Source organism: Saccharomyces kudriavzevii (genome assembly GCF_947243775.1).
Source record: "Saccharomyces kudriavzevii IFO 1802 strain IFO1802 genome assembly, chromosome: 4".
NCBI classification, from domain to species: Eukaryota; Fungi; Ascomycota; class Saccharomycetes; order Saccharomycetales; family Saccharomycetaceae; genus Saccharomyces; species Saccharomyces kudriavzevii.
The window spans coordinates 1,175,838-1,191,170 of NC_079275.1; the positions used below are offsets into that span (position 1 = coordinate 1,175,838).

At 39.1% G+C, this 15,333-nt stretch overlaps 10 protein-coding genes across 10 annotated transcripts; 6 read left to right on the top strand and 4 right to left on the bottom strand.

Annotated features, from left to right (window-relative positions):
- Window positions 1-69: 69 nt before the first annotated feature.
- Window positions 70-1,110, bottom strand: VPS74 (Vps74p; the record flags this gene model as incomplete). The annotated part of the gene is made up of 1 exon (XM_056227151.1): window positions 70-1,110. One exon carries the CDS (start codon window positions 1,108-1,110, stop codon window positions 70-72), a length of 1,041 nt encoding a protein of 346 aa, XP_056087001.1.
- Window positions 1,111-1,712: 602 nt separating this feature from the next.
- On the top strand, window positions 1,713-2,285 carry FRQ1 (frequenin; the record flags this gene model as incomplete). The annotated part of the gene is made up of 1 exon (XM_056227152.1): window positions 1,713-2,285. One exon carries the CDS (start codon window positions 1,713-1,715, stop codon window positions 2,283-2,285), a length of 573 nt encoding a protein of 190 aa, XP_056087002.1.
- A 171-nt stretch (window positions 2,286-2,456) lies between these two features.
- On the bottom strand, window positions 2,457-3,368 carry PHO92 (mRNA-binding phosphate metabolism regulator; the record flags this gene model as incomplete). Its single annotated transcript, XM_056227153.1, has 1 exon — window positions 2,457-3,368. One exon carries the CDS (start codon window positions 3,366-3,368, stop codon window positions 2,457-2,459), a length of 912 nt encoding a protein of 303 aa, XP_056087003.1.
- A 324-nt stretch (window positions 3,369-3,692) lies between these two features.
- On the top strand, window positions 3,693-3,962 carry WIP1 (Wip1p; the record flags this gene model as incomplete). The annotated part of the gene is made up of 1 exon (XM_056227154.1): window positions 3,693-3,962. One exon carries the CDS (start codon window positions 3,693-3,695, stop codon window positions 3,960-3,962), a length of 270 nt encoding a protein of 89 aa, XP_056087004.1.
- Window positions 3,963-4,100: 138 nt separating this feature from the next.
- On the bottom strand, window positions 4,101-5,471 carry BCS1 (bifunctional AAA family ATPase chaperone/translocase BCS1; the record flags this gene model as incomplete). Its single annotated transcript, XM_056227155.1, has 1 exon — window positions 4,101-5,471. One exon carries the CDS (start codon window positions 5,469-5,471, stop codon window positions 4,101-4,103), a length of 1,371 nt encoding a protein of 456 aa, XP_056087005.1.
- A 301-nt stretch (window positions 5,472-5,772) lies between these two features.
- On the top strand, window positions 5,773-7,254 carry ARH1 (NADPH-adrenodoxin reductase; the record flags this gene model as incomplete). The annotated part of the gene is made up of 1 exon (XM_056227156.1): window positions 5,773-7,254. The coding sequence occupies one exon, from the start codon at window positions 5,773-5,775 to the stop codon at window positions 7,252-7,254; it is 1,482 nt and encodes a 493-aa protein (XP_056087006.1).
- Window positions 7,255-7,556: 302 nt separating this feature from the next.
- On the top strand, window positions 7,557-7,862 carry ATP17 (F1F0 ATP synthase subunit f; the record flags this gene model as incomplete). The annotated part of the gene is made up of 1 exon (XM_056227157.1): window positions 7,557-7,862. The coding sequence occupies one exon, from the start codon at window positions 7,557-7,559 to the stop codon at window positions 7,860-7,862; it is 306 nt and encodes a 101-aa protein (XP_056087007.1).
- A 1,239-nt stretch (window positions 7,863-9,101) lies between these two features.
- RGA2 (GTPase-activating protein RGA2) lies at window positions 9,102-12,113 on the top strand (the record flags this gene model as incomplete). Its single annotated transcript, XM_056227158.1, has 1 exon — window positions 9,102-12,113. The coding sequence occupies one exon, from the start codon at window positions 9,102-9,104 to the stop codon at window positions 12,111-12,113; it is 3,012 nt and encodes a 1,003-aa protein (XP_056087008.1).
- Window positions 12,114-12,187: 74 nt separating this feature from the next.
- Window positions 12,188-12,427, bottom strand: SDH6 (Sdh6p; the record flags this gene model as incomplete). The annotated part of the gene is made up of 1 exon (XM_056227161.1): window positions 12,188-12,427. The coding sequence occupies one exon, from the start codon at window positions 12,425-12,427 to the stop codon at window positions 12,188-12,190; it is 240 nt and encodes a 79-aa protein (XP_056087009.1).
- Window positions 12,428-13,152: 725 nt separating this feature from the next.
- Window positions 13,153-15,060, top strand: ARO10 (phenylpyruvate decarboxylase ARO10; the record flags this gene model as incomplete). The annotated part of the gene is made up of 1 exon (XM_056227162.1): window positions 13,153-15,060. The coding sequence occupies one exon, from the start codon at window positions 13,153-13,155 to the stop codon at window positions 15,058-15,060; it is 1,908 nt and encodes a 635-aa protein (XP_056087010.1).
- Between the last annotated feature and the right edge of the window lie 273 nt (window positions 15,061-15,333).

The following is a 15,333-nucleotide window of genomic DNA, read 5'->3' on the forward strand; positions in this document are numbered from 1 at the left end:
TTTGAAATTTATAAAAAAATACGAAGCTTTTCTAATGCTCGAAAAAGAAGGATTCATTGTATTTTATTTTCATAATAGCATATCCATTCTTGAAAAGACCTCAAATACACCAGCGATAACTTCCAATTGCAAATCATGGCCAGTATTGTTTTCTATTTCTTCTTTGACTTCTTTATTTAAATTAACGGAGACGCCTAATTCAGTCTCCTTTTCTAAATCAAACGGATACTGCGAAAACTGTGCCATTATCTCTTCAGCTCTATTGATTGCCTTGTCCCTCTTCTCATATTCCAACGTAGTCAAAACATTCTCTAATACGTTTGCTCCATATGATCCACATATTAAAGCTAAGGTTCTAATGATTTTAAAAGAGGTTGTTTCCGGGAAATATTCATTGTAACTTAGTTCCATGTTCCTCGATACCAGTACGGAGAGTACTCTACGCTTGATAGCTTCTTTGCAACTTGCGTCCGCGATAGGATGCGTGGCCATGTCGAACAAAAAGAAATTTTTCATCTCCGTCCTTAATACACCTTTATCAACCAATCCTTTGGCCAACCTTTCTCTGACCTGTTTCAATTGATAGTTAATCTTTAAAAGGTTCCAAGTTTCACCGCTTAAAAGGTCAATCCAATTAGAAATAGTTAAAGGTTCATCGTTTTTCATCAATTGCAAAGTTTCATCCAGTAAAACTTCTCCAGTCTTGGAACCGTCAACAACTTCAACCAGCCTTTCAGAAAGATCAAATCTTTTCCTGGCGGAGTCATCTAAGATTCTGATTTTGCCTCTTAACGCCAATTCAATAAGTATACAACCACGTAGAGCATATGAGATGCTATCATTCCAAAATGATAAATACCCCTCTCTATCTCTTAGACCCATCAGCAAGACCTCCTCCATCAAAGTCAGAGTTGGGATCTTGATATTATCCCTCAATTTCGATTCTTCTGGGTCATATGCAATTTTTTTGTTGGCTCCGCTATCATCATCATCGATACCAATGTTAGCAATTTTGTCGCCCTTGGAATTGTCGTTGTTAGACATTGACTGCATGGAGGATGTATCTCCAGAATCTGCTCTATTGACTCTACGACGTTGCAAAGTAGACATGATTGGTTTGTGTGTTTTGGGTAGATCTGTTTGGTTTCTCTTAATTTATCGAATCAAAACCTACGATAAAAAGCGTCTAGTAACGAGGCGACCAGTTTAATTATATTTATTACGTTGGAAATTCAGAATTAATCCTAATCTATAAATGCAGCAGCTCAAACCCAAACAAAAGAATAAGTAAGTTGGACAGCGTAAGCAGCGGGCCGATATAGGACTGAAAAGTCAGTGTAGTCAGAAAAACAATTACTCGCCACACAGACAGATCTGAATGTTCAAAAGCAACTAGGTGAACAGGATTGCGGGCCAAAGCAGTGACCTAATTTGCTTCCAGATAGATGCACGCCCACTAGCCTCTTTTTCAAGCAGTAGTTGACTGTTCAGGAAGTGAAAAAAAAAAAGAGCCAGAAATAGTCATTTAGGACGATTATATAAGGGTAACCGCCTGCTTCATTTTTCCAATTTGTCTATGGTACTGGTGTAGTGTTCAGTATAGTAGTCATCAGATAGATGAATCAGGGTATCGCTCCTTGGGCAATTGGTTGCAACTGGATTAGATATCAACGACAGTTATTTTGTGCTTGAAACTGTTTTTGATATAAAAGATGGGAGCCAAGACTTCAAAACTTTCGAAAGATGACCTGACAAGCTTGAAACAATCCACTTATTTTGATAGAAGAGAAATCCAACAATGGCATAAGGGGTTTCTAAGAGATTGTCCTAGCGGCCAGCTAACCAGGGAAGATTTCGTCAAGATATACAAACAGTTCTTCCCCTTTGGGTCTCCTGAGGACTTTGCTAATCACCTTTTCACAGTTTTCGATAGGGATAACAATGGATTTATACACTTTGAAGAATTCATCACTGTTTTAAGCACTACATCAAGGGGCACCATGGAGGAAAAGCTGAGCTGGGCTTTCGAACTCTATGATGTGAATCACGATGGATATATTACCTTCGATGAAATGCTGACTATTGTGGCAAGCGTTTATAAAATGATGGGATCTATGGTCACCCTAAATGAAGACGAAGCCACGCCAGAATCAAGAGTGAAAAAAATATTCAAATTGATGGATAAGAATGAAGATGGCTACATTACGCTAGACGAATTTAGGGAAGGTTCTAAGGTGGATCCTTCCATTATTGGCGCTTTAAACCTGTACGACGGGTTAATATGAAAAAGCTATTTTGCTTCCTATCAGTTGGATATAATTATAACATAGTATGAAAACTTAAGTAAAAAAGAAATTTTTTAATAACAGTAATAATGATAATAATAATAATAATAATAATGATAATAATAATAATCACAGACGAATAAAAATCTGAATAATGTTGATAAATGAGGGCTATTCATACGATTCGTCCAAAAAGGAAAAAATATCTGAATCTTGCGTTTTGAATAAGTTTACTATTGAAATTCCAATTGAGTATGGAATTTCTTGGGTATCTCTGGAGTGAGTTATTGGCTTCATTTCGTTTGATGGTATTAAAAACCTCTTTAAAGACCTGTTATTAACATCACGCACAATTACCCATCTCACTTTGAACGCTTTGCCGTATTTTTGTTCATCTTCCCAAATACTGGTGTCCAGATCTATCCTTAAATCAGATACCATTTCAGCAACACCACAGAATCTTCCTGATGTGTTAATCGAAAAAAATAAAAACACCTTACCTCCTGAATTCAACGTCTTATATGCTTCAGACAATCTTTTGTTACCGAAATGTGTGGATGACCATATTCCGTTGTAAAACGACCTTTTAACATGCTTTAGAGATGAAGATTTTATGACAAAAAACTTTGAATTTTCTGGAATATTCAACCAGGGAGGAATAATGGCAGAGCTTTTCCTCTTATTGAAGTCATTAAAAGTTTGATCTTTGGTGAATTGTGGGAAAGTCCTTGGTTTACATAAATATTCCCTATAGTAGTTATCATTGCCAGATTGATCATATCCCCTTGAAGAAAAGTGCCGGTTCAGATTTGAACCTGCCAATGACACACTACTGCCTTGGTATGTGTAGTCTTTACTAGTGATCTCTCCCTCGTTTTCTTTTTTACCAGCGTCATTTGAAACTGTTATGCTTTTTTTCGCCTTTGCATTTGTCTGTACTTCTATATGCGTCCTCTCCAGAGAGCAAATCAACCCATCTAGCTCTTTCAAAGAATCTTCAATTGTCCTATTACTCCTCTTATTTTCTCTCCATTCAGAGTTAAAGTAAAAATTTGAGGGACCCGTAGACCAGATTTGATTCATTTCTCAAGCACAAGACAATGTTCACACCACCCTAGCAGTATTTTCTTAACCAAGGAATGGTAGAACAGACAATTTTGAAACTTCGCGCTTAGAGCGAGGGGTATAGCAGTAAGCAATTTTTTGAAGCTAGAAGTAGTCACTTTATTTATACGCATATCACAAAAGGCGCTAATAACGATTAGCCGCCGAAACCCCTCCGTGAGAGGTGATCTTGAATACAAAACGGGTAATACATTCACATCTTATTTATCCTAGATGCTTTGGTCAATCCTATCAATTCTCGTATAAAGAGGTAGTGTAGCAACAAAGTTACTAAATAATCTCATGGACACGGAAGCATTGGCTAACTATTTGCTGCGGCAGCTAAGTCTAGATGCGGACGAAAACAGACTAGAAGATCTTCTTCAGCGGCAGAATGTGGATAAGGAGCCCAGCCAAGAATATAACAAGAAACTATTATTAGCATGTGGGTTCCAGGCCATTTTGAGGAAAATTTTGTCGGATGCTAGAGCAAAGGCAGCAGGAGAAGGCTTAAGGGAAGTCTATCCTTATCATGTTGAAGCTGCAACAAGGGCTTTTTTGGATAGTCAATGAAAGAATATCGCTTAGCGGTGTTATTATATCTATTTTTCCCTTGTGGCAGCGAGTAACTTCGGTTTTATAGATAGGAAAAACTAAGACAACTTTTGATATTATTATATACACGCTATGTAACAGAATGCCTTTTGGTGTCTAAAAAGTGTGGTTCGAGTTCCGAAGGCTAGCGACCATTCCCAACGCGTCTTGTGGCGCGTCCTTATTCATGACGAAGAGTCCTTGCAATTGGGCGGTACTTACAGTGATATCCAACGCTTCAATATTCTCCACAAACTTCTTGCATATTTCAGTTTCACCGGGGTAAAACTTCATGAACATTTTCTCCACTTGGTATGATGTTGCGTTACCAACATAAACTTTGTAGTCAATGCGACCTGGTCTCATTATGGCCGCATCCAGTTTTTCAGGATGATTGGTAGTCATGAAGGTGATCGTTTCTTCGGAAGACGTGACACCATCTAGGGCATTTAGCAGTCCACTAAATGTAACGCTAGAATGGAAGCTCTGTTCACCAGTCTGACTTCTTTTGTTAAATGCTGCATCAATATCTTCCAGCAGCAGTATGCTCCTTTCGGGCATATTATTCATTAGATGGTTCAATCTGTCATCCGTTAAGTTATTCTCGGAAAGATTTAGGATACAGATGTTGTAGTCCAATTCAGCAGCCAGAGCTTGAATGAAACTCGTCTTACCTGATCCGGGGGGACCGTACAGCAAATATCCTCTGCGATATGGGATGCCCCTGTCGGAATACCATTTACCGTTTCTCATAAAATCATGAACGTCGTCAAGAATATCCTCCTTGACACCACTATCCAAAATCACGGAAGGCAGCAATCTTTTGGCCTTTGGCTGGCCAAACTTTCTCCATTCAGGACCAAAGGAAGTGTATATAACAGTCTTCCCTTCCGTGGTCTTCAAAGCTATATCCTTGGCCTCATTCAAAATATCATCAAATAAATGCTTGTCTCGGTATAGCGTAGTCAAAGTTACGGTCTCGAAAGGTGACCCATTGGCGATGTCTATCATTTTAGCAGATCTTTCCCTTTTAATCAAGATGAAGGCACCCTTATAACGAATCCAGTGATTTCCTGGGCCTGGAACCAACGAAAACTTTGTACTGACTGATCCGTTATCATGCTGTATATAGTTTGTCCTCACAGATAAGTGTCTGGACACCCTTTGAGGGTGTTTAGCCATCCAGGTCAGAAACCAGGCATATGATTTGTCCTTAGAGTGTATCTCTAAATCAACTATCATCTGTCGGTATGCCACCCTACTGGCTTTAATTATACCAGATCTAGCCACGGCCAAACCTGTACCAAGGATCATTAACCCACCGCCGGCGGCAAAATATGGATTGCTTGACATGGCATCACCGATTAGTTTTGAAAGTTTACCCCGGACTGTGTCATTATCAATTTTATTCGCTGACGGGGCAATGACACTATTTAGCTCTGAAATAGACTTTTCATTATTTTGTATGCCAATCGGCTTGTCCGACATAGTTAACTGAGGACGCACTTCATTCTTTTTCCCGAACCCTCATTTGGTATGTCTACAAAATTATATACTCTTAATGATAAAGAGCCTTTAACTAAAATGTTTACATTGGTTTTTTCCATGTTCTTTAAGGGTAACTTAACCGAAGTAACTCGCATCAAATTCAGAGAACGATACGCTTTAATTCAAAAGGAGCGTGAAAAATAGCATATGGCTATGGCTTTTTGCATTTAAATCATGAAATTTAATTCTCCATTAAGCACTTCTTCCCTCTTTTTTTTTTGGCTTGGTTGCTTCTTTGAAGATGAACTTTGCTCGAATAAGACACCTTTCTTCGCAGATAAACCGCAAGACAGTATCCATTGTTGGATCCGGCCCTTCTGGGTTTTACACGGCGTACCATTTACTTAAGAAATCGCCAATTCCATTAAATGTTACGATATGGGAAAAACTGCCTATTCCTTTTGGTTTAAGTAGATATGGTGTAGCACCCGATCATCCAGAAGTGAAAAATTGTGAAGAAACGTTTACGACATGTGCAGAAGAGTTTTCTCTGCCCACAAATAAAAAGCATAAATTTTCCTTTGTTGGCGGTGTGACTATTGGAAAAGAAATACTGTTAAAGACCCTGCTGGATGAACAAGATGCAGTTGTTTTAAGTTATGGCTGTACAGGAGATAGAAAGCTGAATATTCCTGGCGAACAAGGAACAAAGGGAGTTTTCAGTAGCAGAGAATTTGTTAATTGGTACAATGGTCATCCCGATTTCGCACAGGACGAGAGATTTACTGATTTTAATTGGGGCAAAGTCTCGAAGGTTGGTATTATAGGGAATGGTAATGTCGCTCTTGATATTACTCGTGTGTTAATCTCTAGCCAAATTGATGAAATATGGAAAGCTACTGACATCTCACCTCTTGCACTAAAGTTGGTGAGAAAAGCGCCTGTGAAGGATGTCAGGCTCATTGCAAGAAGAGATTTCGTTCATTCTAGGTTTACCAACAAAGAATTACGAGAACTTTGGGAACTAGAAAAGTTCGGTATCCGTGGTAGCATAGGTTCTAAATTTTTCCAAAAAGAGATGTTCGACCCGTCTAAATACGATCGTGCGTTCAATAGACGAGTAGAAATGTGTAGCGAATATCTTAAACCATTTGATGAGCGCTCAAAGAAAAATTATAAAAAAACACCTCCCCCAAGTACCGGGTATGAAAAGTTCTGGGAGCTGGATTATTTAAAGACTCCCTTGGAGATAAATCGAGACGGGGCTGGCGCAATCAAGTCGTTAACACTATGTAACAATCAAATACATGAAGATAACAGTTTGCAGCCTTTAAAGAATTCAAGCAATATATTGATATATGATATGGACTTGCTGATCACGTCATTAGGATATGCAGGTATTCCCTTGCCCGAATTTTCCAATCTGTCTATCGGATTTGATAGAGATCATGTAGCTAATAAACAGGGTCGTGTTTTAACTACCGATGGAGAGGTATTTCCACATTTGTACGCGTCGGGTTGGATTCGCAAGGGCAGTCAGGGTGTTATCGCCTCAACAATGCAAGACGCTTTTGAAGTTGGTGATAGGATAATGCAAGATTTAACGGTCAGCGGGGCATTGTCTTCTGAGAAGTCCATTGATCTTTCTAACATTCGGCACAGCACATGGGAGGACTGGGAAAGAATTAACAAGAAGGAGGTGCTTCGGGGCCGAAAGGAGCATAAACCCCGATCCAAGTTCTTAACACTCGAAGAATTATGGAGTAATATAGAAGACGTGTAGTACAGATTACTATTGGTTTGTATAGATGTGTAAATAGTAAAATAGTTGATTTTTTGGTGAACGGAACCAATCATATCGAAGGATTTCTTATTAGTGGTGAGTATCCCGCGCGTTGCCTTCGGAGAGACAGCACGAGGAACTTCAACTAGTTGATTGTAAGAAAATATGTGCACTGCTCCTTCATTTAAGATTTTAAAGAAAGGCATTGTGTTTAAAGCAAAAAAATACACAGTCGTGGTTACTTCTAGACATTAATTTTTTGAAAGTCTTTCTACAAAGAAGTGGACGTCAAGAAGAAGAAAATGATTTTTAAACGTGCAGTATCTACACTGATTCCCCCAAAAGTGGTGTCTTCCAAGAACATAGGTTCAGCACCAAATGCTAAGCGCATTGCCAATGTTGTGCACTTTTACAAGTCCCTACCTCAAGGCCCAGCGCCGGTCATCAGGGCTAACACCAGATTAGGCAGATACAAGGCCAAATACTTTGATGGGGATAACGCTAGCGGTAAACCATTGTGGCAGTTTGCTTTAGGTATTATTGCCTTTGGTTACTCAATGGAATATTACTTCCATTTGAGACATCATAAAGGTGCAGAAGAGAATTGATGACAAGACGTTTTAGTTTGTATAAAACCTTTATTTTTAAGCTAAACACACGGAGAAAAAAGAAAAGACAGTTGTCAAAATTTCCTTGCAGAGTGAAAAAAAGAGTACGTAAGAGATACAACAGATCTATATTGTGTCTTAGTATGTCTATAGAAAATCCCATCACTTCGACATCATTCCTGCTTACTTTTCTTTAGGATGCAAAAGAGAGAAAAATGAGATACTAAGCGAAACTTTAAATATATATTCATAACAATTCATTAAGAGTAAATACATTTGTTCAATCTCATTCAATATACATAAATATATGCGTGTGTATTTTTGCTAAACCCGCGAAGACACGCTACGTCAACATCCTCATATGCCAGTCCTCATCTATCGGCCCATTGTAAAGCGGAGGTCTTATATTTTTAGTTCACTAATATACATTACCTGTGTGCCCCTTAAAAAGACATCGTTATTAAACCTATTCAGGAGTTTACTCTTATTACTTTCATAATGTTCGGTGGCGCTTGATAGAGCAACATTCATGAAACCATCAATAGATTCCAATCTTCCGCTATAAAGTAAACCGGAAGCGAGCTTGACGTTCACTGTTTTGCCGATAATATCAGAAAGAAACTCTGTGGTAACACTACCTTCTGTAGAAGCCTTTCCTGACATTGTTACTCTGGTTGCCTGCCAACGTTTCTTCCGCAATATTATATTTTTTCATTGGTAGAGGGTACGATTCTTGATTGAATGAATATCATGTTAGGTGACGCTTACTCGCTTGGCATTCCATACGGGCTTATCACGTCCGGGTAAATTTCCCATTTATAAATAGAAATATATACAAAACCGTGGAAGTTAAGGTTCACAGTATATTAGTACTAGCGAGGTATAAAAATTCCGGCTTTGTTTCTCATCCAGTGAATTAATCAATACGTCAGCAGCCTGTGCGCCCTCATTCTTAATTTGTTTGATATTTTGTTCGAGTAACTGATGATTTTGCCGGTTATCGCACGTCAATCAGTTTCCCATTCGGGTAAATAGAATGAGGACGAGATGTGAAAATTGGCATCCTTGAAGAATGTTAAGCCAGCGCTGACCCGTTAAACACTTGTAGACTAAGTGACTCGTTGTACGTACTTGCCGTCCTCGGTATTTTTTTAATATTAAGCCTCCATCTTTGCTTTGGAATAATCGAGGAAAGAATAGCCCAGCATCTCAAGACCAAGGAGAATTTCATGAAAAAGTATGGCAGCTGGCCTTATTAGTAATCAATCGCCTTCCTGTGTGAGATGCGAGAAATCAATCGCATCTAGTCAAGTATACGAATTAGAAAACAAAAGATGGCATGACCGGTGCTTTAAGTGCTATAAATGCGATAAACAGCTGAAAGCAGACTCAGACTTTTTGGTTTTGGATACTGGAACCCTAATATGCTACGACTGTTCAGACAAGTGTACAAGTTGTGGAGATAAAATAGATGACACGGCGATTATATTGCCATCCTCTAACGAGGCCTACTGTTCCAATTGCTTCAGGTGTTGCAAGTGCAGCAAGCGTATAAAGAACTTGAAATACGCGAAGACAAAACGAGGATTATGTTGCATGGATTGCCACGAAAAATTGTTGAGGAAGAAAAAGCAATTGTTAGAAAAACAAACAAAGGATTCACCAAGATATATTTCTCCAATGGAGCTTCCCCGAAGATCAGCTAACAGACCTCTATCGCCAAGCAGAATGAACGGTAAGTCGTCTGCCAGTTCAGATGGCGTTGAGATAGACGATGACACTGCATGCTCGAGTGAGGGACAACAACATGCTCCGCAAGTTTTAGTCTCACAGGAAACGGATGATTTTTCCTTGGATAATGATAATGATAATGATAACGACAATAGTAATGAACGGAAGCAAAAATCTTCTCACGCAAGAACGATTTCGATTGATGACATACTGAATTCGACTTTGGAACACGATAGTAATAGTATTGAAGAACAAAGCTTGGTGGATAATGAAGAGTACATCAACAGAATTGGTGGGGATGTGAACTATAGGCTGTTACAGCCTCAGAAAGTTAATCAGGATTCTAAAGTGACGAGTGACCCTAAATCTCCAACTTCACATTCCAACGCAAATAGATTCTTTTCGATTTATGATAAAGAAGAAGGTGACAGAGATAATACCGATGGCAAAGAAAATACTTGTTCAGTTGATACGCCCAGAAATAGTACTGAAAAAATTACGAGTCCTTTAAATAGTCCCATGGCTGTACAAATGAATGAAGGAGTTGACCGACCTCATGGACTAGCATTAAATTTACCAGATACTCCCAAAGAAAGTAACAGACCAGCTCAAAGTACGCAAATGTCAACTTCCAAATCCATGAGCCAAGTTTCTTCGCTTACAAGGTCGGATACCCTAGATATGAGGTCACCTACATCTTCATCAACGTTACGTGTGTCTGATAACGGGAATCCCAGAAGGCCTCAAACATCAGATAACTTAACTTCACATAACAAAATAGCACTATCCCCGAATAAGAAGCTTTCAAGGTCGTTTTCATTGAAGTCCAAGAATTTTGTTCACAGTCTGAAAAGTAAAACTCATCATACCGTTCCTACACAGGAATCGGACACACATTCCGGCTGGGGTGTCTCCTCTACTCATACTAGCATACGAAAATCGAAAACTAAGAAAGACCCCACATCGAGAGGCCGGAGCGACAGTACGATATATAATACTCCACCACAAAATGAGAACTTTAGTGTATCGGAACCCAACCACAAAAAGGCACAAAGTAGCCTTGGAAATATACCAAAAAAGCAAAATTCTAACGATTTAGCCACTAGCAGACGTATAAATGGTTCCTATCCAAGCTCAAGTTCGGGGCAACATATCGCGATGTTCCGTACGCCACCTTTGGAATCAGGCGCCTTGTTTAAGCGGCCATCAATATCATCTGAATCCGCGCACCATAAGTCATCAAGTTTACAGACATCTAGATCTACTAATGCATTGTCGGAGGATGTTTCCACGACGGTGGATACAACTGATGAAAATGCCACAAGTTTGGAAAGGGATTTTTACTTGACTGAATTAGCTTTAAGAAAATTGAAATTAGATGTGAGGGAACTGGAAGGTACGAAAAAGAAATTACTTCAAGAGGTGGAGAATCTAAGATCAATGAAAGAAAGCCTGTCAAATGATGTTGAGTATTTAACCAGAGAAAAAGATAAGCGATCATTATCGTCACGGGAGTCCTTAGAACCAAAAGAGCATAATGCAACATCGATTCACATGAAATCACCAAGCGCCAACGTAGATAGAAAAGGGAGCATATCTAATGCCAGTCCCAAACCGCGGTTCTGGAAGATATTTTCCAGTGGTGGCAAAGACCATCAACCAGTCGACCCAGAGTCGCAGCAACACTCTCCAAATTCATCTTCAACTGGAATGACAAATATAGCACAGAAAGAAATATCAACGCCTAAGTTAATTCGGGCGCATGATGAATTGCCATCGCCGGGCAAAAGATCGCCATCGCCAAGTCCGAAGAAGTTGAATATGGTAAGCGATGGCTCACATTTATATGGATCAACATTATCAGCTCGATGTGCATTTGAAAAAAGCCCCGTTCCAATGATAGTTAAGTGTTGTATTGATTATATTGAAGCAGATGATGTTGGACTGAGAATGGAAGGCTTATACAGAAAATCAGGGTCCCAAACTCTAATCGAAGAGATTGAAAAGGAATTTGCCCAAACTAATCTATTGCATAATGATAGAGTGGGCCCCAAATTAAATGATCTATTGAATGAAGATATTCATGCGGTGGCTAGTGTACTTAAGCGATATTTGAGAAAATTGCCAAATCCCATTTTATCCTTTACCATATATGACACTCTGATAGATTTGGTAAGAAGTAATCAACTGCTTGAAAGATTATCATTAAACAACGGCGATTTTTCGCAATCCCCCGAGAGATTGTCGCTGTGTGAAATCATTCTCAAGAACCTGAGCAAAATTTTGAAAAGTTTACCCCTAGAGCACCAAGAGGCGCTCAAAGTATTGGCAACCCACATTAACAAGGTGCAAGGGTACAGCGATAGGAATCTAATGAACTTACATAATTTGTCACTGGTTTTTGCGCCAAGTCTAATCCATGATCTCAACGGTGAAAAGGATATCACGGATATGAAGGAAAGAAACTACATTGTGGAATTTATATTAGGAAACTATAGAGACATATTTAAATCGGTATGATACAAATATGCAAAAAATAAATAAACATAAGGTAGGTTAAATAAAAAGCGATACGAGAAGGAAAAAGATGCCGTTTAATGTATGTTTGTCAGTTCAGGATGTGAAAATGTAGCTACTTTTTTGTTTCCAACCCTTAGCAAGTGTTCAATCGTGGTGAAATCTTTTCTTGGCAAGTTTTTATACTTGCCAAACTCCTCATGAATATAGTTAATGAAGTTTATTTGGTTTTCCTTCGGCTTTGAATGGGCCGTCCTTATAGAAGTTCTGTAGAGGTGTAAAACCTCCTTTTGCAATCCGCTTAGTCTCTTTGGCATGCTATTGATATTCCATTTCCTCCGGTTTCGGCTTTCATACCTCTACGCCACATAAATTTTGTTTCATCATCACCTGGATAAATCCCCTTTTTTTTTCGGCCTTGCTAAATTAGCAAGATAACGTCTGCCTATTCATTAGACTTTTGATTTGTTCCCCGCCTCGAAGAAGATTAAGAAAAAGTAGGAGAAAAGAGAGTGTTATGACATCGTCTTGGTAAAAAAGACAGAGGCCGAGACTGACTTGTGGTTTCGTAGTGATACTTACTTTAATCACTGGTGGCGCTTAGAAAACATCAGTTTCTTCTTGAACTTTTGGTCACCTTCTCCGACATGTCAGTCAGTCGGCAAAAGAATAACCGTGGATAGCCGTCATTTGCCGAGACTGTTGAGCCTATGTTGCATACCCGCCGTGCTTTTGTGCGACGAAGCTCCGATGTCTTCGGTAAGTGACGGTATAGCATCGCTTAGTGGCGTGCCGTCTATTATGTTGAGTAAAGTTTAAGATATAAACTGGACTTGTTTGCACAGTATCTTCGGTTATAACTCATTGGTAATGATTTCTGTCCTCTACATTTTGGTCCATACACCTAGTATAATAAAGTCAAAAGAAAAGACACATTTACTATACTGATTAGCACTCTCCACTTGAAATATAATACAAAGTGAGTTGTCTTCGGTAAAGTTTATTAAAAGATAAGATAACATAACAATAATCTCGCTCAAACATGACGCCTGTTACAATTAACACGTTCGTGAACCAAAAAGAACCGCACCTTGTTTCCAATGAATTAGCAACAATATCCTTTGGTGAATACATATTTAGAAGATTATTATCCACCGGTACGAAGTCTGTTTTTGGCGTTCCTGGTGACTTTAATCTATCTCTATTGGAATACCTTTACGCTCCCTCTGTGGAATCCGCTGGTTTGAAATGGATCGGTACCTGCAATGAACTAAACGCTGCTTATGCTGCTGATGGATATTCTCGTTATTCAAATAATATTGGCTGCTTAGTTACCACGTTTGGTGTGGGAGAATTAAGCGCCTTGAATGGCGTAGCCGGCTCATTTGCTGAAAATGTCAAAGTCTTGCACATTGTTGGCGTGGCCAAGTCCATTGATTCGCGTTCCGATAATTTTAGGGACCGTAACATGCATCATTTGGTCCCGCAATTGCATGGTTCAAACTTCAAAGGGCCAAACCATAAAGTATATCATGACATGGTTAAGGATAGAGTTGCTTGTTCCGTGGCCTACTTGGAGGATATCGAAACCGCATGTGACCAAGTCGATAATGTTATTCGCGACATTTATAAATATTCTAAACCTGGCTACATTTTTGTTCCTGCAGATTTTGCGGATATGTCGGTTACATGTGAAAACTTGATTAATGTTCCACACATATCTCAACAAGACTGCATAACATACCCATCGCAAATTCAATTGTTCGACATACTTGACAGGATTACCAGTTGGATGTATTCCAGTAAAACACCCGCAATTCTTGGGGATGTACTAACTGATAGATATGGAGTGAGTGAAATCCTGAATAAACTTATCTATGCCACTGGAATCTGGAATTTTTCCACTGTTATGGGTAAATCTGTGATCGATGAAGCAAATCCAAAATATATGGGCCAGTATAACGGTAAAGAAGGCTTAAGGCAAGTCTATGAACATTTTGAATCCTGTGATTTAGTTTTGCACTTTGGTGTTGACATCAATGAAATCAATAATGGGCATTATACTTTCACCTATAAGCCAAATGCTAAAATTATTCAATTTCACCCCAATTATATTCGCTTCGTTGACACTAAATATGGCCACGAGCAAATGTTTGAAGGAATTAATTTCGCACCCGTATTAATGGAGCTATATAAAGGTATTGATGTTTCAAGACTTTCTTTGCAATATGACTCTGGTGTGACTTCATATACAAACGAAACAATGCAGCTGGAGGATCCTACAAATGACCAATCAAATAACATCACGCAAGTGCACCTACAGAAGGTAATGCCTAAATTCTTGAGCCCTGGCGACGTTGTTGTTTGTGAAACCGGTTCATTTCAATTTTCGGTTCGTGATTTTGCCTTCCCTACCCAGTTAAAATACATATCACAAGGATTTTTCCTCTCCATTGGCATGGCTCTTCCTGCAGCTCTAGGAGTTGGCATTGCCATGCAAGACTTCCCAAACGCGCACATCAGCGATGAGAACATAGGAGAGGGCTATAAACCAAGATTAATTCTGTTCGAAGGTGATGGTGCTGCACAAATGACAATTCAGGAACTGAGTACGATCTTGAAGTGCCACATTACAATTGATATTTTTATATGGAACAATAATGGCTATACTATAGAGAGAGCTATCATGGGACCCACCAGGGCTTACAACGATGTTATGTCTTGGAAATGGACCAAACTATTAGAAGCCTTTGGAGACTTCGATCGAAAGCACACAAATAGCACTGTTATTGAGTATCCCTCCAAGTTGGCAATGAAGTTGGAAGAGCTAAAGAGCTCAAATACAAGAGACGGCATAGAGCTTGTAGAAGTCAAATTGGGCGTATTGGACTTCCCCGAACAATTAAAGTGCATGGTTGACGCGGCTGCGCTCAAAAGAAATAAAAAATAGGAACATGTAACTGCCAGCTCCATAGCACTTCTATCTATAATTTGTTCTTGTTCATTTCACATAAAAAAGAAAGCCTCATATAATCATATATACAAATTAAAAACATATATGTCAAATTCTGCAGGTATTATTATTGTTGATATTTCTTTAAGTGTGTCATTGCTTTTTTTCGCGGCAATAAAGGGGCGGACGACGTGTTGTTTTTCTGCGCTATCAACTCACCATTTGAAGAAGTATAAAAGGCCGCCGATTTTGTCTTTTTTTTCATCTTGC